The following is a 26,996-nucleotide window of genomic DNA, read 5'->3' on the forward strand; positions in this document are numbered from 1 at the left end:
TCCAGGCATACAAAGTGAATGTACAAGGTTATCTGTCTTGTCCCTTGAACCTATTTTCCTACGGGGTACCATTAGTCATAGTACATTTGAACTGCTGACAATTAACACACCTTTTCACTTTTGCAATTGCTGTCCCCTGATGGAGACACAGCAGTTGAAGTGAGTCTCACTGGTACTGGTTCAGTTTCAGTCTGCGGCAATGGCTCACTAGGATGTAATACCTTGTGCTCTTGCTGATACCTGCCTCCCTTTGTGGGGCATTTAGACCTACCAGTGACATGCCACTCACAGCCAAGTGAATGAGCAGTAATAAATACCATACTTCCTGTAGAAGACACAGTATCTGTTGGTGGGGCCAATACTCTTACTCTCTATAGTTTGCACAACACACCCACTTGAAGCAGCTTCCAGTCATTTGACAGCATTGAGAGTGATTTCCAGCTGTGTACAAAGAGCAACAAACTCATCCTGTGTCCAAGAAAAGCATTCATGATGTGGTGGCACATATCACTCCCGACAAGTGATGTGTGACCCTACATTTGCCTGTCTGATGAATGATATTCTTGAGTGGTCTAATTAAGTATTATAAATACTAACAAAGAGATAGAGGGGCTGGCCAGTACTTACCTCAGCTCAGTACAGTCGATAGATACACAAAACAGAACAGAAAATTTACATTCCTAGCTTTCGGAACTCTGTTCCTTCGTCAGGGAGGAGAGAGGGGAAAAAAAGTTAGAAGGGAAAGTGGATTCAGTTACTCACAACCCATGTTATGAAGCAACAGGGAAAGGTAAACAGGGAGGGTAGCAAGGATGGAGGCAGGGTTGTCAGAGGGAAGCCAAAGATATTCTACTGTAAGTACTGAAGCATAATTCTCACCTTGTAACACACAGTTACCCTGCTGGCAGATGCCATCATCACTGCAGAAGAACTCAATCACGAAGGGGTGCAGATGATCCGTAATAATATTCAAGCAGTCCACAGAGTGGATGAGCTTCTGACCTCCACATTCTGAAATAAGTTTTGTCCATCCAACAACTTGTTGTTTACTCATGGTTTCACCATCCCTTAACCAATTTTCCACAGATTCTCATCGCAACAGTGCATGACCAGTTGACCAGCTTCACTGAGTCTGACAGTGAGATGCTCATTCCCAGGTGCCAGATCATAAAACTCTGTCCTTTGTCACACACACACACACACACACACACACACACACACACACATGCATGCCTAAGCCTCTACATATGGCCAGCTGGATGCACAATCCAGGACTGCACTTCGGTTGGTGGACTAGGGTGGGGTGGAGTTGTGTCAGATGGGGTGGTTAGGGGGAGAGAGATGCAGGTGGCATGCAGTGGGGTTGCAGGTGGGTAGCTAGCAGCTCAGAGGGAGGCAGCCATATCGCAGGAATGCAGAAGGTGGGGGGCAGGGGTGGCAGATGCATGTTATAGGTATGTGATAAATGAGTACCAGAGCTGTTGGGGAGTGGGGCTTGATGAAGGTGTTCTGGAGACAAGAATTGGAAAGAGGTGATAGGACAGAGGACGGGGAAACTGTTGGGTGGTGGGTGTGGGGACAGTGGGTTAATGTGGGCTAATGGTTACTGATTGGTGACTGAGGCCAGGAGGATTACAGGAGCAAAAGATATCTTGCAAGGATAACTCCCATCTGAATAGTTCAGAAAAGCTGGTGGTGGAGAGAAGAATTCAGATGGCCCAGGTTGTGGAGCAGCCATTGAAATCAAGCTTTTGTGCTCAGCTGCATATTGTGCTACTGGCTGGTCAACTTTGTTCTTGGCCGCAGTTTGGCAGTGGCATAAAACATTGGTCCATAAACCACCAGTAGCAGTGTAGCACCCACTCAAACAACTCAAGCACTGTCACCTCAAGTGTACACTACGGTGTCTCAGTGATTACATTTTTCAGGTAGAATTTCTGCCCTGGTTTTCTTAGTCGATGCCGGAATGGATGTTAGCACCATTCCTGCCTTGTGCCCACCTAATTGTACGCCAGATCATCTACAACAGTCGAAGGATGTATACAACCTGGCAATCCTCTCCAATGACTACAAGACACTGATATAGGTTTTACCGCCCCTATCAAGTGAACATTAGTGGCTGCTGACACTGCAGAACCTATCTTAGGTGCTGATTTTATTGCACAGTTTGCACCGATCATGGATTTAAAGAATACACTACAAATAAATGTTTCAGATGGTTGCACTTTAACAGGAGCACATGGTTGCTCTGTAGTTTGAATGGTGAAGAGAGTCGACAATATCATCAATACATATGATGGTTGTCAGTTGACACCAACCGTGGCATTGCCTTGAATGAAGATAATTGCATCACTGGCAAGACTGAGATAACTTTCCTTGGACATAGGGTCTTTGGAGATAGTATCTACCCATTATCACAGAAGATAACTGCTCAGTGTGATCTTCCAAGTCCAACAGACTATCAACAGTTCACACATTTTCTTGAAATGGTGAATTTTTATACATCACCTACTGTCAACAGCAGCCACTCAATCACCTCTCACAGATGCACTCTCAGGTCAGGACACATCAGGCAGATGAGTACTCAACTGGTCTTTGGAAATGGATGAGACTTTTCATGATCCTCAGGTGAGCCTCACCGATGCAGTGCTACCTGCTCATCCTGTGCTGTCTGCACAATTAGCTATCATTACAGATGCTAGCCAAAGTAGAAGAGTAATGGAAGCAGATAATCTGGTGCTGGTAAGGCACTCGCTTGCCCTTGGAATAGCAAACTTCCCCTAAAGGCAGATGAACCATGTGTGGTCAACGGCATAAAAAATCCTTAACACTGAACCAGGTGTTACGACAGTAAGTCCTATCTCAACTGGAATGGTGGATGAAGGCTGCAGTAACTAGGAATCACTCAATTATCTTGCATCTGTTTTCCACTAAACATAGTTCCTAGGTCATCTAGAAAGAGAGTGCAGCAACTATCTCACCCTAAAAGAAGTCATGCATAGCCGTTTTCCAACAACATGCTGACTCTAAATCAGCAAATATTTTTGGATTACTGTTTCTTATGAATATTAGCAAAAAATAAAGTAATCAATTTATTTGACCTCACTAAGGCATCTGATTCCATAAACTTTGAAGCTTTAAGGAAGATTTTAGCTCTTTATGGGTTTCCACAATAATTTACTGGCATCTTGAAACTGTTCTACATAGATATGACAGCAGCTGTCATTGGTAATGACTCTATTGGTGAAGCATTCCATATTAATACCAGTGCTAAACAAAGATGTGTGACTGTTCCCATGTTATTTTCCTTGTATGTTGCCACTATTATGCAGTTAGTCAAAAATTATCTTCCCCCAACAATACAGTCAACTTACAGGATTGATGGGAAACTGTGTAATCTGAGCCCTTTAAAAGCAAGGCCATGAACATTTCCTGCAGCATTAGTTGAGTTAATGCAATTGCAGTTCATTCCAAAGAAGGAGTGGTGTTAATGCTGAATGCATTCTCCACAACATACAAAAATATTGGTCCCAAACAGAATACCAGTAAAAACACAGATCCTTCACTAACCAGCACCTCAGAATAGACAAAGACGTCAGTGTCACCATCAACAGAGGTAGTCTTTAAATAGTTAACACCATTCCTTATCTTGACAGCTTCCTCTCATCAAGTGCAAATATAGATAATGGAAATCCAGTACAGAATTAAACATGCTGGAGCATCCTTTGCAAGACTAAGATCTTGAATATTTGACGACCATGATTTCAATGGTGCAATGAAGATACTTGTGTACAATTCAGTTGAAATTCCCATCCTGCTTTATGGATCTGACTCCTGGACATGTCACCTACAGCACCTTAAATAGCTGGACAATATCACCAGCAATGCCTGAGAATGATTCTGCTTATAACATGCCATGACAGATGCACAAATATCAACAACCTTGAAGATGCACACACAACCAGTGTAGAAGCGATGATTTTAGAGTGCCAGTTACTCTTAGCAGGGCATGTAGTCAGCATGCTGAATAATCACATTCCCAAACAAGTGTTTTATTCTGAGTTAACAACTGGCAAACAAAGTGCGTGGGAGCAGAAGAAATAATTGAAGGATGACACTAAAGCTAACATGAAGATTTGTCACATTAATGTTAACATCTGGAAGATCTTAGGAATTGACTGTTCATCCTGGAGATCACTAGTCCATTGTGGAGCAATACTTTTTGAAGAAAACAGCTGACAAACAGGCACTGATAAAGAGACAGCATAGAAAACATAATGAATGCTGAGACAAAATGGAAGGATAGAAGCTGCTACACCTGGGACCACCAGTCATCACTGTGGCAAACTGTGTACCTTCCACATCGAACTGGACTTATATGAGACAATAAAAAACACACAAACACACACACAAATTTCAAGCTTTCACAACCCAACTCGCACACACACACATATCCATTATGTCTGCCTGTGTCTCTATATGTGCGGATGGATGTGTGTGTGTGTGTGTGTGTGTGTGTGTGTGTGTGTGTGTGTGTGAGTGTATACCTGTCCTTTTTTCCCCCTAAGGTAAGTCTTTGCACTCCCGGGATTGGAATGACTCCTTACCCTTTCCCTTAAAACCCACATCCTTTCGTCTTTCCCTCTCCTTCCCTCTTTCCTGATGAAGCAACCTTGGGTTGCGAAAGCTTGAAATTTGTGTGTGTGTTTGTGTGTTTTTTATTGTCTCCTATCATCATACCAATGATTTCGTTTGGTAAGTTACAGCATCTTTGTTTTTAGATATATTTTTCCCATGTGGAATGTTTCCCTCTGTTATAAATATATATATAACACTTTCAGGGTTTCTCTTCAAAATGATCATATGTACAACATTGCCCATTACAAAACCCACTGGCACACACACGTAGAGCTCAATTACAGGGCCAACTTGCCAACTTCCAACCATTAACCACTGGTCATGTGCTAAACCACACCTACAGCTGCACTGATGTCATGAACAGCCATCTTCACAAGAGCTGGATGACAGACTATGTTTCAGTACCCCTATATTCTGGGTGCTCTGCACTTTAGGGGCAGTGGAAGGCGGAGGGCAGGGGCTGGGCCAGTGGGGGAGGGAACTATGTGGGAATAAACAATCAACCGATAAACTGTGGTATATGATATCTGTGAAGTAGTTCTTTGTCTTCATAATTTCTTTGACTTTGTTGTCTCACTTGCTTTATGACTGCATTGTGTATATTTCACTGTGTTCAATTAATTGAAACTTGGTACATTCAAAAGTAGTGTTCTTGTTGATTTGAGGGTATTAGTGTCATCTTCACTGTAAAATAAGAGAAATCGCTCTATATCAGATTTGTAACAGCATTCAGTGATATTCAGCATATTACTAATCCCATGCTGAATCATACAGATCTGCACTATGTGATGAAAAGTATCTGGGCAACTCTGTGTACTGCAGAATTGTCCACAAGATGTCATGAGAGACAGAACTGTCAGTATAAAACAAGGTGGGGAGTACTGCATTGTCGGTAGAGAAGCACTAAAAGCAGAACGGGTCGATCAGGAGAGCTCGTGACTTCAAGTCTGGACTAATCATTGGATATCAAACAAAAAATCCATCAAGGATGTTTCAACTCTTCTAAATCTGCCCAAGTTGACTGCTGGTGAAGTGGAAATGGGAAGCAACAACCACAGCTAACACAACATGCCTCAAGTACTGACAGACAGGAACTGTTGAGCTTTGAGAAGAAAGGATGTAAAAAATTACAAGAAATCAGTGGAAGGAGTTCCAAAGTGTTACCTGCACTCCGGTTAGCACAATGACTGTGTGTAGGGAGTTGAAAAGAATTGGGTAGAATGATCCAGCAGCTCGTCGTAAGCTACACATTTCCGTATTCAATGCTAAGTGACACTTGCGGTGGTGTAAAGAGCGACACCATTGGTCAATGGAAGACTGAAAATCAGTGATTTGAAGTGATTAACCATGCTGTAGCCAGAGGCAATCTGATGGAAGGGCTTGGGTTAGGTGAATGCCTAGCAGATGGTACCTGCCATCATACGTAATGCCAACAATGAAATACAGAGGAGGTGGTGTAACAGTGTGGGGGTGTTTTTCATGGTTAGGATGTGGTCCCCTTACTGCACTTGGAGAAAACACCAGATGCAGAATGATACGAACAAATTTTACAGCATTGTGAGCTACATACAGTAGAGATCATTTAGGAGACAATGATTGTATCAGCTTAACAATGCACCTTTTCATAAAACAGCATCTGTGAGGCAATGTTTTTTTTACAATAACATCTCTAAAGTGAACTAGCCTGCCCAGAGTCCTGACCTGAAACCAATGGAGCAGTTTTTGGATAACGTAGAATGTAGACTTCGCTCGAGACCCCGAGCACCACTACCTTCCTGGTTTCGGATCCTGAGGAAGAGTGGGCTGCCTTTCTTCCACATACAGTCGGACACTTCACTGAAAGTGTCACCAGTGAATTCAAGACATCATAAAGGAAATCAGTGGACACAACTCACATTAATGTCTACTAATAGATGTGGTATCCAGAGCAGTGAAGGAAAGTACAAGGTGGGAGAGTGAATGGCTAGACAATTAATAATATTTTGAAATATAACAAAGATGTTGTCTAGAACAAGCACTCAAATTAATTTAAGAGTGATAAGCTGTTTGGATAAGTGCACCTAATATCCATACGTAAAACAAATTATTAAAAATGTATAAATAGTAATCAAATTAACACATTGTTCATAAACACTGAGTGTACACCGTTTACACTACATCTACATCTACATCTACATCCATACTCCGCAAGCCACCTGACGGTGTGTGGCGGAGGGTACCTTCAGTACCTCTATCGGTTCTCCCTTCTATTCCAGTGTCGTATTGTTCGTGGAAAGAAGGATTGTCGGTATGCCTCTGTGTGGGCTCTAATCTCTCTGATTTTATCCTCATGGTCTCTTCGCGAGATATACGTAGGAGGGAGCAATATACTGCTTGACTCTTCGGTGAAGGTATGTTCTCGAAACTTTGACAAAAGCCCGTACCGAGCTACTGAGCGTCTCTCTTGCAGAGTCTTCCACTGGAGTTTATCTATCATCTCCGTAACGCTTTCGCGATTACTAAATGATCCTGTAACGGAGCGCGCTGCTCTCCGTTGGATCTTCTCTCTCTCTTCTATCAACCCTATCTGGTACGGATCCCACACTGCTGAGCAGTATTGAAGCAGTGGGCGAACAAGCGTACTGTACCCTACTTCCTTTGTTTTCGGATTGCTGTTCCTTAGGATTCTTCCAATGAATCTCAGTCTGGCATCTGCTTTACCGACGATCAACATTATATGATCATTCCATTTTAAATCACTCCTAATGCGTACTCCCAGATAATTTATGGTATTAACTGCTTCCAGTTGCTGACCTGCTATTTTGTAGCTAAATGATAAAGGATCTATCTTTCTGTGTATTCGCAACACATTACACTTGTCTACATTGAGATTCAATTGCCATTCCCTGCACCATGCGTCAATTCGCTGCAGATTCTCCTGCATTTCAGTACAATTTTCCATTGTTACAACCTCTCGATACACCACAGCATCATCTGCAAAAAGCCTCAGTGAACTTCCGATGTCATCCACCAGGTCATTTATGTATATTGTGAATAGCAATGGTCCTATGACACTCCCCTGCGGCACACCTGAAATCACTCTTACTTCGGAAGACTTCTCTCCATTGAGAATAACATGCTGCGTCCTGTTATCTAGGAACTCCTCAATCCAATCACACAATTGGTCTGATAGTCCATATGCTCTTACTTTGTTCATTAAACGACTGTGGGGAACTGTATCGAATGCCTTGCGGAAGTCAAGAAACACGGCATCTACCTGTGAACCCGTGTCTATGGCCCTCTGAGTCTCGTGGACGAATAGCGCGAGCTGGGTTTCACATGACCGTCTTTTTCGAAACCCATGCTGATTCCTACAGAGTAGATTTCTAGTCTCCAGAAAAGTCATTATACTCTAACATAATACGTGTTCCAAAATACGGCTTCTTTGGCATGCAGTTTTGCTGGTGAACACTGGGCTCAATCTGTATATAGCTGGGCTGCTACACTGCCTGCAACTATAGTGTGCTGCTAAGGTCATCTTCCGACAAGTGGTGCTGTAGCAAACATGGACAGACGTTGTTGACTGGGCTATCTCAGTATATCACAAAATTTCATGAAATATGCGGAATTCTTGAAATCATATTGAAGATTGAGTACTTTAGTTGATTTTCAGAGTTGATATCGACACAAGTTCTTCCAGTATGTTTTAAAAATTTACCTTGTGTGCTGAGTGCAAAATTTCAAATGTGTCTCTGTTGGTACAGCCAAGTGTTAAGTGTCAGTCAGATGGTCTCCAAACGCTTATTTTTATAAGATGTCTCATGTATGAATAATAGATGCATTTATCCAAAAAGCTTATCACTCTTAAATTCATTTAAGCATGTATTTTAGATAATATCTTAGTTACATTTTAATACTACACTTTATTAATTGTCTAGCCACTGCTTTCTCTTCCTCCATTACAACCACTGCCCATGGCACAGAGATCTTTACAACACAGAGTGGAATTAAAATACAATTAGATAGATAAAAAAAATCTACTCACAAAGCAGCAGCAGGAGAAAACACATATGAAACTTATGGAAATGTGCAAGCTCTCAGAGCTAGAGGCTACTTACTCTAGCAGAAGCATTGAAGGGAAAGGAAGAGGAAAAAGGAAAAGTGATGGTGAGCTCTAGGAAATGGGTGGACTTATGGAAAACACACACTCAACCCTGGGTAAGGGGGGAGTTAACATGCAGGATGAGAAGAAAACACTGTTGGAAACTGCACCGAACGAGATTTGAGAACCTGAGAGTTTACAGGTAGAAGATAGGAAATAAGAAAGACAGAGATTACTGACAAAACATCATGCAAGAGTTAATAAGAGCAGAAAGCTAAGTCCAGGCAATGGAAATGCCAGGTAAGGACATCAACAATGTAGGAAAAGAAAATTTGCTCAAATATGGCTCTGAGCACTATGGGACTTAACTGCTGAGTTCATCAGTCCCCTGGAACTTAAAACTACTTAAACCTAACTAACCTAAGGACATAACACACATCCATGCCCAAGGCAGGATTCGAGCCTGCGACCGTAGCGATCGTGCGGTTCCAGACTGTAGCACCTACAATTGCTCAGCCACTCTGGCCAGCGATAGATTGCTACTTGCCATAAAGATGACATATAAAGTTGCAGACAGATACAATTAAAAGACATTTACACAAAGCTTTTGGCCACAGACTTCATCAGAAAAAGAGAAACACACACCATTTACACAGAGCTGCCAGAATAGGTGGTCACGTGTGCGTGAGGTGACTTGCTTATGTGTATTAAAGGTTTGTGTTTCTCTTTTTCTGATGAAGGCCATGGTTGAAAGCTTTGTGTAAAATATGGTGGACTAGGCAGTTCAGAAAAAAAAATGCAGAAAACTAAAACAGAATGGAGAAAAGCAATGTGTAAACTTAGGCCAAGTGGGTGGTGAGAACCAAGGACATGCAGCAGTAGTTCCCATCTGCTGAGTTCTGAGAAACTGGTGTCAGAGGAGAGAATTCACATAGCACATACGGTGAAAAAAGTTGTGGGTATATGACTATTATGTTGTAGAACATGCTCTGCAACAGGATATTGTGTATTGCCAGTATAAACCCTCTGCCTGTGCCCATTCATCCAAACTGATAACCTGGTGGTACTAATATCAGTGTAGAAGGCTAAACAGTGGTTACATAATGGCTGGTACACAATGTGTCATTTCACAGGTGGCTGTCTCTTTGATAGTACATGTTTTGCCAGTTACTGGTCTGGTGTAGGTAGTGGCAGGATGGTGCATAGGGCGAGCCTTACAGTGGAGACAGTCAGGTGGATCAACCCTTCTGCTAGAAGATGGAGCCACTGGCTCTCAAAGCTGACATATTTCCATAACTTTTATATGTGTTTGTAACAATATTATGAAAACATACTTGCTACTCTCCATATGGCAGAGATGCTGAGTCTCAGAGAGGCACAACAAAAAGACTGTCAGAAAGTCAGCTTTCAGCCAACAAGGCCTTCACCAGAAATAGACGACACACGCACGCGTTCACGCGCACGCACACACACGCACGCACGCACGCACGCACACACACACACACACACACACATGTATATTCAACTGATACACACATGACCACAGTCTCTGGCTGCTGTGTGTGTGAGTGCGTGTGTGTGTGTGTGCGCATGTGCGCGCGTGTGCATATGTTGTCTGAGAAGGCATTGTTGGCCTAAAGCTCATTTTCTGACAGTCTTTCTGTTCATACAATGTAGGCTTTCACGGCCGGTGTTGTCTTCAGTTAAAACTTCCGGGCTGAGAGGCCGTGGTCGATGTATAAAATTTCTACCTAAAATAAATGTAATAGCTTTACACCAGATTCGGGAGACGAAACGTTAGGTAGAAATTTTATACATCGACCACAGCCTCTCAGCCCGGACGTTTTAACTGAAGAGTCTTTCTGTTGTGCCCATCTGTGACTGAGCATCTCCGCTACACGGTGAATAGCAACTATGCTTTTCTTAATATTGGTACATTCCAGTCTGGATTTTACATTGTTTTATATGAGTTTTCTCCTCCTGTCACTTGGTGAGTAGATATTTTATTGATTTAATTATATTATATCTTCAAAAAGTGATTATTTTCATTGAAATATTAACAGGATGGGATTAGTAACATGTTGGATTCTGCTAAATTCTATTATTTTATTACGAATCTGGTGTAAAGCTATTACATTTATTTTACATCTTATCACTGAGTATTTTTACAAAATTTCTTGACTTTTAACAACTCACAATTAATCAAATACAATTTTAAAAGTTTTAAATTCATATATTTTTAGTATGATGATAAGCTCTTGAATTTCCAGCCAGGTGGCAATGCTAATGTACCGCAACATTCTGATGAGAGTCATACTCATTACTTTGTTCCCACCCAGAAGGAAACACAAGAGGTTTCTATCAGCAGTATACAACAGGTAAGTATAGAGTCACAAACAGTTTCAACGTGATGCCTACTCAAATAGATACTTAGGAATGATTTATTTTTATTTATAGATCTGAAGATGACCATAAAATCATCAAAACTAGAATCTATCTGTGAAATTTGTAGCTGAGACTGTTAAAATAAACATTTAAAAAATATATAGTTGTAGCTTCTCCAATGATGTGTTTTCTATTATCAAAATTGAATAGCGCCCTGTAAATGCTAGAAGCACACACTGCTGAATTTGTGGTTCAGTTGGAATGTAGTGAAGACTCTCTAAACCCTTGTCATAATCAAATCTGAAAAACAAAATGTCATATAGAAAGCAAAAATATCTTAAAACATAAATAAAGTTAAATCCTTCATTTGTGTGGCCATATTGTCCATAGTTACTTGACAATTCTTGACCGTTGCAACTACAGAGTAAAAATACCCTCAGGAATAAATAAAGTTATTTCTTCATGACAGTTGCTTCTACAGTACAGGCAAGTTCTTCAGTAACAGTACGCTTATGTATAATAGATTAGTTGTCTATCTGGACAAATACCACATTATTGTACCACTACAGCATGGTTTCAGAAAGAGTAGATCTATGGAATCAGCAGTTGCCAATCTGACCAGATACATTATACAGTCCTTAGATGAAAAACAAGTTGTATCTGCAATGATTCTGGATCTCTCCAAAGTATTTGACAGTACTGACCATGAAATACTGACAAGAAAATTGGAAAACTATGGTATTTGACGGCAAGCAGGGAAATGGATAGAATGAAACCTATGCAACAGGAAGCAATATGTATCAATAGGGGATGCTTATCAGTCAGAAACCAAAACCATTCGATATGGAGTGCCACAGGGATTGGTAATGGGGCCATTGCTGTTTCATCTGTGTGTTAATGACATAGGTGTTGAAGAGAAAGAGAAGAAAATATCATATGCTGATGACAGGACAATACTGAACAATGACCAAACTGTGGCACACTTTGAGAGAAGAGCATACATATCAACAAACACCACAGCTCCTGGAAAATGGACTTGTTATAAACCTAAAAAAGACTATGTATGCAGTGTTCAGAAATAAAGAGAAGGTTGTGCACATGGATTTAGAGGTGGATGAAATGAGACTAGATGAAGTAGAATCCACTAGATTCTTAGGTATTTCTGTGGATAACAAGCTGAATAGAAACAATATATTAATTCTGTCTGTAAGAAACTCCACTCCATAATATTTATAATGAGGCAGCTAGCACAGTATGCAGACAAACAGCTTTACCATGGACTCTTTGAACCACAACTGCAACATTCAAGAAATTAAAAGGGTGTTCACATTACAAAAAAAGCAGTCTGAATCATATTGAGAAGAAAGACTTCTGAAACATGCAGAAACTGCTTCAAAAGACTAGTCATCTTAACTTTTTTCTCCTTGTACATATATCAAACTATACTACATGTTCGAAAGATAGTGCAGAGTGGACTACAAATGATAGTGTACACACCCACAACAAGCAGAGGAAGAATGACATATGAAGCATACCCCACCAACTGACAATGCTTGAGAAAGGACCCCAGTACTCAGGTATCAAATTACTAAGAAGTCTGCCTAAAAAACTACATATTTGTACATGATACTAAGTTTTAAAAGACCTACAAGACTATCTGGAAGAAAAAGAATTTTATAGTGTTGATGAGTAATGCTCATATAAAATTTGTAAACATTGTTCATTATAATCAATGATGTTAGAATAGTTAGAAAGTATGTGATAATGAAGGTTTTTGTATTTTGACATGTCCTACATTACATGTACATTCACTGTATACAATATAATCCTACAGGATCAAATAAAATTTAATTCAATTCAGTGTAAATGTGCCCACATTAAACCTTTAACAAATATGCGGACTATTAAGCAAAAAGTCCTTCCACACACGGCTTTTGTCACAGATGTAGTATGTGGAATGCACTAAAGGATAAGCGCAAAAGTAAGGAAGATCAGGGTTCTTTTCCCATCAACAGTGTCTTCATTAGAGACAGAGAACAAGGAAGGATGAAGAGGGAAATTCCTTGTTGTTTTTCGAAAGAACCTTCCTGGCATTTTCCTTAAACAATTAGGGAAACCATGGATAACCTAACTCAGGATAACCAGGTGGGGTGGACTCATTACTATGCAAAGACTGAACGTTCCATTAACATCTCTCTCTTAGAAAATATTTTGTGATAGGACATTTAATGTGTTAACGCTCAAGTTGGTGCACTATCATAACACTAGTGGGCGGGCAGCGTACTTTGTACACGTGTAAAGAATAGCTGTCATTGTGTTACCAAAGTAAATGTGAATAAGCCAAATTACAGTTTAATCTTAGTTTAATGAAACAATGATAGAATAAACTTATGTTGTATGATATAAATCACTGTTTGATTAAGCAATAATGACATAAACATTAATTATACCACTCTGTTACCAGATACAAGTGTTACCCCAGATAATGACCCAATCAAAGCACCAAACAGCACAGTTACATCAGATCCCTGCCAAATGTTTATTTAGTTACTATCCTGTAGACAACTGCCACATTGTGGGATTGTGCTGTCAGCTTGGAATGTGGAGCATTTTCTAGCATGGATCATAAATTTTTTGTCACATAGCTTGCTGTTTATTTTGTATTACCACTGCTCACTTGGAGATATGACAACACAACTTATCACAGTGTTAGCTGAAGCAATAATAAAGGAAAAGGTATGGGCTCGCAATTTTGAAACAACAATGGAATGATACAAGACAATATTATTTTTGTTTGGTGTGCTTTATACATAGGTGCACCCACTCGAGGCTCAACTATGAATATTTTATACTGGGTACAAATGATCATTCTATTCTAACTGCTGGTGATATGCAAAAAATATGTATAATAATGCCATGTCATTAATATTCTTCATGGTTTCCCCAGCATTTAAACTGTAATGTGTGGTTTTGTACAGGAACAGCAGTAAACCAAGATGTTATAGTAGGTGAATAATTATCTTTGTATTCTGTATGAAGTGCTTTCTTTTCATGCCATTTAATTGAGTTTTTCACAGCTATACAATATTAGTTCGTATTATATTTGACTGAGTTAAGTGTGAAATTTATGTGATGTATTTCAGAGCTTTAGGTAACATATCAACATCTCAAGCTTCAGTGAACAATTACTTTCATACCTTTGAATTTTCAAGGCATGGGCACAAAGCCCAAGCAGCGTTTGCTTGCACATTTGTTGATGGGTTTTTAAGCAGTGACCAAAGAAGACTGACACCATCAAGTTCTTCAATGATGGACATTGATTCCTTTTCTTTGGCACATTCACCCAGTAGATGAGCAACATTTTCAAGCAGATCTTCTTTTGATTCAAACAACAATTCCACCAGCAAGGGAACAACACGTGCTTCACGAAGAGCTTCGCGGTTGTGAGAAAGTTTTGCAAACTGCGATAGTCCTCCAATCACATTTGTCAACACCTGTTCAAATTGAGTAGGTATATTTGGATTAAAGTCTTAAGGAAAATAATTGTTTAAAATGTAATGTTTGTTTATAATACTATATAAAGAGGAATAAATACGCTTCTGAAAACGAGTTCTTTCAGAGTACCAGTAAATATTCAACTTGTTATGCTTTTTCAGTTTCTTGCAAAAGACACCAATAGTTTATTATTGACTGAGTCCTGAATTTTCTATATGAAGAATGTTTTTCAATCTATAAAATGAAATAACACTTTTTACAATGCTTGTAAGGAACAACGAAACGTAATACACTGCATAAGTTAGCTTATTCCTTGTCTCTACTTTCCAGTGAACATTAAATTTTTAAGCCTTGGAAATAGTGACATCTACGGCTACATTCAAACATACAAAATATCCACAAATTACCTCAAGAATTTCTGGTAGAAAACATTCTTTGCGACAAATAGGATTCCTTGTCACAAGACAAAAGCTATGTAGCTCTCTATATTCATCTTGTAAAATAGCAATCAAAACTTCCACAGCTTCAAGTTCATCAAATCGTTGAACATTCTCAGAATTAAGAGCACATTTCCATATTGCACCTGTCACAGCAGCTAAAAGTAATCTGTCTGGATGAACTTTGATGGTTTTGGCAAGCTTGACTAAAATGTATAAGCCATCAGCCAGCCGAACCATATTTCGTGTAATGTCACCCTCTGCACACTGTTAAAAAGAAAAATATTAGAATTTGCAGATGCAAAAGCAAAAAAATCTGTTTCATCTTCTTAAAAATGAATGTAATTTCAAGCAGATCTAATAACTCACCCTAAATATAGCTGAAGCTGAATGCTTTTTCAGTTCTGCACTTTCAGAAAAAAGATACTGAACAAAATCAGCTATCATCCCATGATTCTCAAACGCTGACTGGTAACTTTTCTGAAAGAAGGTTAGTCTTCATGTCTGTCAAACTTTCATGGCCACCAGCTATTATAACATTTTAACAGAATGCTGTACTGAATTACATTACTTTTGTTAAAGCATGCAGAAAGTATATAGTGATTGGAAGCAGACTGCAGAAATCAAGAGGAAAGAATGAAAATTGATAATTTACCACTTTATAATATTGTTCAGCCTTGCCACTCATGCAGATGATACATATGAAAGGCCTAAGTCAACAAATAGTAGCTGAGTGGTGTCTCTTAAATAGGGGTGATTTGTATAGCTTCCTCTAGTTGGATACAATTATCATGAGGAGAATGATACATCATGATTTCACAATGGAAGTGATTATAAAGATCACAGAATCCACACAAGTTAGCTATCGATAATCTGGTCCTATGAGTCAGACTGTGATAATTATTAGAACTTTTGATTGTAGATTCATGTCCTGCAACATGCCATAGTAAATACTGCCAAGAGTGTGGGCTGTATTCATTACTACAGAGAAAACAGATTCTAATCTCCACATGATATATTATAAAAAGCATTCTGTCTACCTCTGTGGTATAATGCACGATCTTATGATAAGAATGCCATTTTTCTGCATGACATACACATCTGATGCACTTTATAAACCCAAAGGATAAGGAATGTCTAAGGAAGTTCCTTATACAACATATGAGAGCCTCTCTATTAAGTATACCATGTGCTGAAATATACATCACCATACAGTAATTGTAATGCAAACAACCTCTGAAACTGTTTATAAATGAAGACTCAAAATTTAATTGTTAGCTACCTCCAGGAAAAGATATGCAAAATCAAAGTGTTCACACTCGAAACACTAATGTCGAGGTGTTATTGAATCAGCTAAATGCTCTCAATACCATTTGAATGTTATTTACTTATACTGTATATGGCAAGTGAGATAACACATGACAAGGTCTCTGTCCACATGAACAGCCACCTTCAAAAGCGAGTGCTTACAGTGAGTTCACCTACCACGGCCCTTGCCTCACGCATCGTGCCGAGTCTTGTCGCCTAGTGCTCAGTGGACAGCCACACGGCCATAGACTGAGTTATCCTGGTGCATGTCTCTATGAGGGTTCTAACTTTCTGCTTCCCATAAATTGACTCATATGATGAGTCCCCCTTGATGTTCTGTTTCCTGGTCATTATTGAGCCACTGCCAACCAACACTTTAGTGTGGCAGCATTGTAATGCCTGTGGAGACACTAAAGTGGCAGTGAAGAATGTTCTTATGCATGCGATACACCAGATATTGTTTCCATTCTCCTAGTGTTAATTTTGGGCTTCTATTGAACCAGCATTTCTGCAATGATGGCAGGAACAGTTGCACCCACAAAAGGAACAGCAACAGCAGTAAAATGGCTGCACTCACAGTAAGAATGTTGGAATATTGAAAAAAGTTGCAAGGCAGGTGTAATAAAAAGGAGGAATCCAAAACACTTTGTGATGGCAGTCCTAGTATCAAAGATAGACAGTTATTTACAATGATTCTGATTTAACACTTTTCAAAGACTGACTTAAGAGAGGATAGGGATGAACAGAGGAGGTTTTTCAATTGTGTTGTGATGAGGAACTTTGACAACAACCACAATGATAGTACCTACAACTGGAAGTAAATGATGAAATTCGTACCTGAGTGACATAAGTCATGCAATAAAATTGGAAACATTGCAGGAAATTTCTTATTTCTATCAGCACAACTTACCTCTAAGGCACATTCTTGTAGAATCCCTGCAGTGGGTATTATAATATCTGGATGAACTGACCGGAAGAGCTTCGCAAAGAGAGGTACACAATTTGCTTTCAGCATTTCTTTTTTGTTTCTGTTAGATACTGAGAGTGTCCACAGCGCCTTTATGCTGTTACGAGCCACCTCCACTTGCTTCACGTCTTCAGGTGATAGTGCTTCAACAGGAAACTGCAAGGCAGTTGGGTTGATGTCAAGTAAGTCAACCTGTGATGAAAAATACATATATGATTATAAATGTCATTTTGAGCATGTAAAATTAACAGATTCCTGTATTTGTATTTTACATCTCAGTACGTTATCAAATAAATGAATCTGCACTTCTGTCGTATGGAATGAATATGTTGCTGGAGACAGCAGTGCAAGCAGCTGAGAAGTTGTTCTATTTGCTAAAATTTTTTAGTGAGATTTCGACTCTCAAATAAATGGGAACATGTTGAATCCTTGGGAATGGGAATTTTTATAATTGCTTTTGGTCATCAATACAAGGAAAGATAATGGTGTATAGTTCTTGTTAATTCCAGATTCTGTGCCTCTTATCTATGGTGTATTACAGGTAAGGGTGTAAATAATGCTGATGGTGATCAATCTTTCAAACTGTGTATTATGTTTGAGTCATTTTGGTGGTTTTGAAGAGAAGGAATGTATTTCCTGACAGAAATATTTTTTTATTTCAATCAATAGTTGGCTGAAACTAACTACCAGAAGAACATTGTGAGAACAAAAACGTGTGACAGCCACATGCTTTGTGACAAGTAGGATTCTATTTTAAACATTTTTACAGTGGAACGAGTGTGACTGGATTCAGTGGAAGAAAATGAATCTTGAAAGAAAGAAGCTAAGTACTCATGAAATTATGTTGAAGTACATGAAGTTTAATAGAACAAACTTGTCCCTAAATACAATAAATACTGAAAGGTAGGATTAACCATCTGACTGCTGAACTGCTCCTGACACTCTTGCTGAACCACTCCTTGATGCTGAGTTGTTATCAGCTAATTTGCTACCTGCACTGATGTGCTCTGTGTTCATGCAGCTGCCTGATACTGAGTTACTGTGTTAGCAGAGATGGCCCTTTTAACTTGAATTCTGTCACTGCCAAGACACGAGATTTAGTTATTGTTAAGATTATTAAGATAATTTTTACCTGGAAGCTTCTCCATGGACTGGGTACTTCAATGGTAAAATCACAGATATGTTAAAATTACTTACTTTGTTAAGACTTTATAGGCAGTTTTCTACATGAACTAAGTAATGAACAACAGCGATTTTTTATGTCCACGAAGATTTGCTTGTGTTGCCTTCCATTCACTAGAAACACCTAGAAATTTGAACTGTTCAGTTTCACTTATCATATGCCCATTCTATGAAATTAAAACGTCAGGTTTTGTTGAATTGTGGGTTAGAAACCGTAAAAACTGAGTCTTACTGTGATTTAGAATCAGTTTATTTTCTACAAGCCATGAACTTAGGTCATGAACTGCACTATTTGAAACTGAGGCAAAGTTGCACACAACATCCTTTACTACCTGTACCAAGCTATCGTCATCAGCAAACAGAAATATTTTAGAGTTACCCTTAATAATAGAGTGTGTATCATTTATATAAATAAGGAACGCAAGTGGCCCCAACACTGATCCTTGGGGCACCCCCCATTTGACCATACCCCACTCAGACCCCACATCACAGCCATTCTCAACACTGTGAGCAATGATCTTTTGCTGTCTGCTGCTAAAGTAAGAGGTGACCCAGTTGTGAGCTACTTCCTGTATTCTATAGTGGTCCAACTTCTAGAGCAATATTGTGTGATCAACACAATCAAATGCCTTAGTTAAATCAAAAAGTATGCCTAGCATTCGGAACCTTTTGTTTAACCCAACCAGTACCTCACAGAAAAAAGAGAATACAGCATTTTCAGTTGTTAAACGACTTCTAAAGCAGAACTATACATCTGATGGCAAACTGTGTGATATAAAATGATCAGTTATCCTCACATACACTGCTTTTTCAATAACTTTAGCGAACACTGTTGGCATAGAAATAGGTCTAAAATTGTCTACATTATTCCTTTCTCCCTTTTTATAAAGTGGCTTTACTACTCAGTACTTTAATCTTTCAGGAAACTGACCATTCCTAATGGAAAAATTACAGATGTGGCTAAATACAGGGTTAACATGTGCAGCACAGTACTTTAATATTCTGCTAGGCACTCCATCATATCTATGAGAGTCCCTAGTCTTCAGTGATTTAATTACTGACTCAATCTCCCCCCTTGTCTGTATCACAGAGGAGTATTTAAGACATCAATCTTGGAAAGGAATTTGCCAAGAAAGTTATATGATTCCCTGTAGAAACTAAATTGTTATTTAATTCACCAGCAAAGCCCAGAAAATGATTGTTAAATACTGTACATATATCTGATTTATCAGTAACAGAAATATTTTTATGATGAACTGACTTTATATCGTCGACCTTGTGCTGCTGACCAGACAACTCCTTCACAACTGACCATATGGTTTTAATTTTATCTTATTTTATTCTATTTGCATACCATTTACTCTTTGCCTTCCTAATAACATTTTTAAGCACCTTACAATACTGTTTGTAATGAGCTACTGCAACATGATTGTGACTACTTCTAACATTTTGATATAATTTCCACTTTGTTCTACATGATGTCCTTGTCCCACTAGTCAGCCACCTGGGCTGTCTGTTACTGCTAGTACCCCGCTTAGAACATACTAATAGAAAGCAACTCTCAAAGAGCGTGAGAAATGTGTTAAGGAAAGCATTTTTTTATCATCTATGTTATTGGTGCTATAAACATCCTGCCACTCTTGTTCTTTGCAAGATTTAAAAATCTCTCTATTGGTGTTGGATTAACTCTCCTACATAGTTTGTAATTATATGTGTTATTTGCTTGAGTGCAAAAGCCTTTTAATGTTAAAATTTGTGCATCGTGGTCTGAAATGCCATTCACCCTTTTACTAACAGAATGCCCATCCAGTAATGAAGAATGAATAAAAATTATTGTCTATGGTTATGCTACTGTTCCCCTGCACCCTAGTTGGAAAGAACACAGTCTGCATCAGATCATATGAATTTAGGAGATCTACCAACATCCTTTTTCTTGCACCATCAATACAAAATTAATATTGAAGCCACCACATGTAACTAATTTCTGATACTTCCTATAAAGTGAGTCAAGAATCCTCTCTAGGTTGAGCAGAAATGCTTGGAAGAAGCAGTTAGGGGACCTATAGACAACAATAATTAGAAGTTTAGTTTCACTAAATTCAACTGTGCCTGCACAACATTCAAAATCTGTTCAGTGGAGTGCCGTGATACATCTATGGACTCAAATGGAATACTATTTTTGCGTACATGGCCACTCCCCCACCCCACAAGGAACTCTTTGAAAAACAGCCAGCTAATCTGTAACCTGGCAAAGGAAGCCTCTGAATTGTCAAATTATTAAGTGGTGTTCCGATATGCCAATAATTTCAGAGTCAACATCTATAAGCAGTTCACTAATGTTAACTCTAATACTTCTTATACTGAGGTGAAATATGCTAATTCCTTCTCTACTTGGAAACATGACATACTCTGAAGGTGAGCCCTTAGTTAGAGGGACTTCCTTTAAGCAGATATACCTATCAGCTCACATAAATCTAAAAGAGATGCAGCTCTAACACCAACTACTACAGAAAGTTTTTCATGAGTGCTCCCACCACTTCCAATGCCACCTAAACGACAAGGCCTCACAACTCAACTATGATGTCACGCAATCCAGGCGAGGCATTTAGTGTCAACCCTGCCTTTCGCCAAATCTTTGCACTAACACTGTTTTAGAAACAGATAAATATAAGACAGTAAGAGACATTAAAATGATCTAGCTTGACTATAAATGAAATTACTAGGAGTTGATTTGTTATCTTGGGGGGGAAAAAGCAGAAGCATTTACTGTTTTCAGCTGTGTTACATAAAGAATCATGAAAATTTTTTGCGCTTAACACAACTTTGGCAATTCTAGATACTAAAAGTTGTCAAGCTGTAAGAACTGACATTACTGAGACTTAAAGCACTTTCTTTTTTTTTCTAATGTATGTCAGGTCTAAAATAACATACGACACTGAAGGAGACGGCGGAAGAAAGTGCTAATTAACAACAGCATATTTTGAGTTATTATATGTTATATGTTTCATTAATTTTAAAGACAAGGGCATAAACAGAGTAAGCAGTGCATTCTGATGGTACACATGAAGCCACTACCTTCCCGAACGTTGTGTATTGGGGAACAACAGATAAAGTTATCAGTTTAATCCTTAATTGATGGCTAGCATTTTCTTCCAGCGACCCCTTCAATTGTACCGAAGTTTTTATTTATGCTGACACAGTTTTATTCCCACAACAAGGACACAAACAAAATTGTAGAATATACAGCTTACAACATCTAAATGATGTTCAACAAATAATAATATACATCCATTAACATATTTCAAATATATGGTTTGAAGTAAATTGTAAACAATGAAAGTGGAAAAAAGATTACTGATAACTCTCACTAAACCTATGAGCAAAAGCAAAACATACAGAAGTATATATGAGTTGCATGAAACAGCCCAGCATTACTCTAACAATGAAAGCATTTATTTTACATTACACTTATGGCAACATTGCACAGAGTTACAAAGTAGCAGTCCTCAAGAATGTAACCTTGTTTTCACTTGCTATGTTCATTTCACAGACATAATTACTGATGCCACAGCCTCTTAATAGCTAATGTAAGGGCAGATGTTAATATTTACTCAAACTCTATCACATTTGAATTTCTAGATGGCAAAGTTTCTTCTACAAAACATTTTAAATATTAACAATGTGGTTCTCAATTATTGTGCTAATGGGCACAGCACAATATGTAGGGAAGATAATAGATTTAAGTTTTCAAATGGGAGATCACATCCCACTAATAGATTTCTACACAAAAATAACTTTCACACAAATAGAGGAAGAAAAACAAGACAATCCAAATTCATGACACATAAAGGAAATACAAACATGACACCCTTGTCGAGTCACAACTAACTTTCAAAGCAGGATCAACATAGCACACGATCAAAGACATGCAAATACTTCTCACCAAACTCTACAAAATGGCAATGTGGCAAAGAATGCTACGAGGTTATAAGCAACATGGATGAGAGCCATCTTAGAGACAGTAAAGTTGCTATCATTGCATCTTGAATGTGAAAAAAGAGTTTGATGCTTTCAGTGGAAAACCACAAGCAGATTGTTGGAGGGATGAAACAGCTATATTTTTTAGTTAATAAGGTATGCTATATAGCAGAAAAAGACCTGTCTCAATATTAGGGTGAGTAAACACAGTAAGTAACATATTCAGAAAGCACAATGCAGCAAAAGGCACCAGAACTAAGAAAAAGTACATATTAAAACATTACAAATACAGGAATTTACTAGTTCAAATGTCAAAATGAAAAGTGGTGCATATGACTAGCACAATATTTCACAGAAAATCAGACAACATCTCATGTCACAAGTGTGGAACAACTCATTTCACATACACTGAAAAATCTTCAGCATATAGCCATATATACAAATTAATTTGCAATGTGAATATAAAATGTCTCATTCCAAATCATTATGTTTATCATGCAAAATGATTCATGGAACATGAAACTAACTAAAAGTGTAGCACTTCACATCAGGGACAAGAGTCAAAGGTATGGGTATAACAAGTGTCAGCAAAAGCACACACCTCATCCATCCAGAAAGCAAAACTCAAACAAAAATAATAGAAAATAGATCTCTCATAAATAACCTGGTGGATATCAGAAACAAAATATTCCACAGTGAAAACAATAGGGGGAGCAAGACAAGCAATAATGACTATATGCACTTACCTGCCATTCCTCTTACCACCTAACAACTCACTCATACCATCCCATGCCTACATTATTTGACATTTTCATACTTTCTGAAACCACATCACCTCACATCAAGGATAAGAGTCAAAGGAATTGGATAAAAAGTGTCAGCAGTAGCACACACCTCATTCTTAAGGAAAGCAGCACTCAAAGAACAATAGAAATCAGAAACTCTTAAATGACCTGTCGGATATCAGAAACCAAATATTTTCAAAATACATTAAAATGATAGAAGGAACAAGGGAAGCAATTATGACTAACAACACTTATCTCCCACTTCTCTTACAACCTAACTTCAAACTGACACCATTCTGCACCCACAATAAGTATCTCACATTTGTGTAGTATCTAAAATGATAATATATTACATCAGAAATATGAGTCACAGGTATGATAATAACAAGTGCCAGTAACATTTTTAAAAGACATTGAGAATATGTAATAGGAGGAACACCACAAACATTTATAACTAGATACACTTATCAGTCCTTCCTCTTAACACCCAACAGTTCACTCACCATCATACACACTCCACTAAGTAATACTCATTACAGTAACATACTAGACAAAAAGTATATTCTCTCTATATTGAAAATGGTGAAAGTTTTGTAACATCAGAGCTGAATAAATAAATGTGTATAGGGAGAGCTTACATGTACTGTAGTTAGTACCAAAAACTTTCTTAGTGAAGTTAAGAAAAGTGGACAACTAATAATGAAAATTATATACATTTCTTTTTACTTCCTTCATTTAAAATATGTCCTTCCACCACAGTTTTCAGTTTCCTTTTGTTTAATGACCTATGCACCTTGTCATTTTCCATTTTACAATAGTTATTAAGTATGCTGAATGTTTGTCACAGACATCCATGAAGAAAATTTACTTGCTTATATGTCAGTAGCATAAAAATATGCACTATCACTTATTCTACTATTTTAAACAGTCACTTAAACTGTTTTTGGCATAATGCAGGCTTTAATACTGCATGCTAGTAATTGTTCTTGTTAAATAAACAAATGTCTGTGCAATGTGATGTATAAATATTCTTGTACTACTGTAATTGCATCAATTGACTTGTCTTATATTACTTGTACACTGGTTGTATAATATGTAATCAACAGGACCAAACAAATAAATAAATAAATCTACTGCAAAATCATCATTGGCTATGACACAACCACGAATTAATTTACATGCTGTTTGCCGTTGGTTTTGAAGCCTGAGAAAGCAATCACAGTGTTCATCTGATAATAGTTTTCACATGAAATAAAAAGAATAAATTACTATCAGCAATGGCATTTTCTGTGGATATTGCAAGCCACCTTCTATCAAAATCTTTAATTAGTTTGTGCTCAGCACCACATGTCAGCTGCTTATTTAATGTTAAAAACTGAGCACAGTTACCACACTTTAACGTCTTTATTGTGTTGTAGCAACAGTATCCAGCAATGAATGTAAGCACCAGTAATTATGGACCGATAAGTTCCAAATCACACTGACTAACACATAATTTACAAAGACCTGATGCTGAGATGTCACAGGCAACATCAAGACATTCAGACTGATCTCAGCTGTGTAGAGATCTAGTTACAATTTTCTTAGCTGAGTCACCTTGTAAAGAAAGCTCTAACAAAGTTGATAATCTCAGCTTTTTCTCTGCCTCAAATATTTGCCTCATTGACATATGGTACTGGGATCCAGATAGCTGTTGATACAATCCAAACCTGGCTTCCAAGGCATCAGTTTGAAATTTTACTGGCAGCAAATATGACATTTTAAGCTGTGACGGACAATAAATTCTCCATTTTAATAATGCATAAGTTGTACACTTGAGTGCATAGTGTGTTTCCTTACTGAGCTTACCACTTGACAAATTCATGGAGCTCCAGTTGTCTGGACAATTTAGAACATTTTCTAGAAATTTACTCCTCTCATCGTCCTTGTGGCTTGTTAGAGGCTTTTACATTTCCTCTCTAAGTCTAAGGCCTTTCAAAGGGGACTTAACATTCACAATTTTCTACCATGTGTTTATATTTTAATAAATTCAGCAGTTCCTTCATAATTTTTAATGTTATTTGTAGGCCCCAACTCCAGTAAACTACACTTGATGTTGTCACTGAAAATTTAACAGACAAGCTCTACATTTTGTTTTTCTAATGAAGAGGGCCACAGAGCTTTCATACATAAACCATGCCCAAATTTCAATAATTTGTTTGTTTCAATGCCAAATATGGGGCTAACTGCAGGAAATGAAGCTTGCATTCTCACTGATTTGTTTTCAGAGCTGGGGAAGTAAAATGACAGAAGTTCATCTTTCGAATTCACCCAGTTATTTCTGATGCATTTATAAATTTGTACTGGGTCTACAACATAAAACAATGATCTGGAATAATCTGAAGAGTGTGGGTAAGCAATACTAAGTTCTGGTAGATTTGCAAAATTACTAACAGCTTTTCTATTAATTGAATTATTGTCAGAACAAATACAAATAACTTTTAAACCTAAGTCTTCCAACCCAATCAATACTTTTTTTTATTGCATTGAACAACTGGTCAGCAGTCATTTACAGGCAAGATGTGGACAACATCTTTAAATGATGAAATTACACCTTGCACCATAAACATATGAGCAGTTGTTGCAAGAGTAGTGGTATCATGTGCCATACCAACTAAATTTCCTCCTTTGTAGTCCATGGCTTGCTTAATGTGTATTTCATCTAACATGAGTGTCACACAATCATGATGATTCAGGTTTGATACTTTCTCCCTAATGTAAACTAGAAAGTTTGGACTGTTAGGATGAATATTAATATTTGCACAGATGTTTCTAATAGTATTAGGATGAGGCAGAATAATATTTCCAGTGCTCCTTATGACTCTGTAAGCATGGCTTGAAATAAAAAATAACAAAGAAGCAACTACTAAATCATGGGGAGGAAACCTATGTCTCTCAGGAGGCGAAAAGATTAACTGAAACTGGCTTCTTATGAATTCAACAGCAGGTTTAGTTTTCCCCCTCACATTCTAAGTTACACTATGTGATGAAAAGTATCCAGACACCCCCAAAAACAAACGTTTTTCATATTGGGAGCATTTTTCTGCCACCTACTACCAGGTACTCTATTTCAGCGACCTCAGTAGTCATTAGCCACCATGAGAGAGCAGAACGGGGCACTCTGTGGAACTCACGGACTTCGAACATGGTCAGGTGGTTGGGTGTTACTTATGTCATATGTCTGTATGTGAGATTTCCCCACTCCTAAACATCCCAAGGTCCACTGTTTCTGATGTGATAGTGAAATGGAAGCATGAAGGGATATGTACAGCACAAAATCGTACCGGCTGACCTCATCTGTTGACTGACAGAGACCACCGACAGTTGAAGAGTGTCATAATGTGTAATTGGCAGACATCTATCGAGACCATCACACAGGAATTCCAAACTGCATCAGGATCCACTGCAAGTAATATGACAGTTAGGCGGGAAGTGAGACAACTTGGATTTCATGGATGAGTGGCTGTTCATAAGCCACAGCATTCTGGTAAATGCCAAACAACTCCTCGCTTGGTGTAATGAGTGTAAACATTGGATGATTGAACAGTAGGAAAACATTGCGTGGAGTGACGAACCACGGAAATTTGAAGGCGGTGGTGTCATGGTGTGGTCATGTTTTCATGGAGGAGCCTTTCACCCTTTGTTGTTTTGAGTAGCACTATCACAGCACAGGCATACATTGATGTTTTAAGCACCTTCTT

General features: G+C 38.3%; 1 protein-coding gene across 1 annotated transcript in view; it reads right to left on the reverse strand.

Annotated features, from left to right (window-relative positions):
* Window positions 1–26,996, reverse strand: part of LOC126088292 (armadillo repeat-containing protein gudu-like) — a 106,673-nt gene that overhangs the window by 40,615 nt on the left and 39,062 nt on the right. Inside the window, exons 5-8 of the mRNA XM_049906421.1 lie at window positions 17,255–17,503; window positions 15,406–15,516; window positions 15,007–15,303; window positions 14,302–14,598 (exon numbers count right to left, since the gene is read on the reverse strand). Of these exons, the coding sequence (XP_049762378.1) occupies window positions 14,302–14,598; window positions 15,007–15,303; window positions 15,406–15,516; window positions 17,255–17,503 (954 nt within the window). The remainder of the gene's footprint in view (window positions 1–14,301; window positions 14,599–15,006; window positions 15,304–15,405; window positions 15,517–17,254; window positions 17,504–26,996) is intronic.

The sequence above is a fragment of the Schistocerca cancellata genome, chromosome 6, assembly GCF_023864275.1.
Source record: "Schistocerca cancellata isolate TAMUIC-IGC-003103 chromosome 6, iqSchCanc2.1, whole genome shotgun sequence".
In the NCBI taxonomy this organism is placed as follows: domain Eukaryota; kingdom Metazoa; phylum Arthropoda; class Insecta; order Orthoptera; family Acrididae; genus Schistocerca; species Schistocerca cancellata.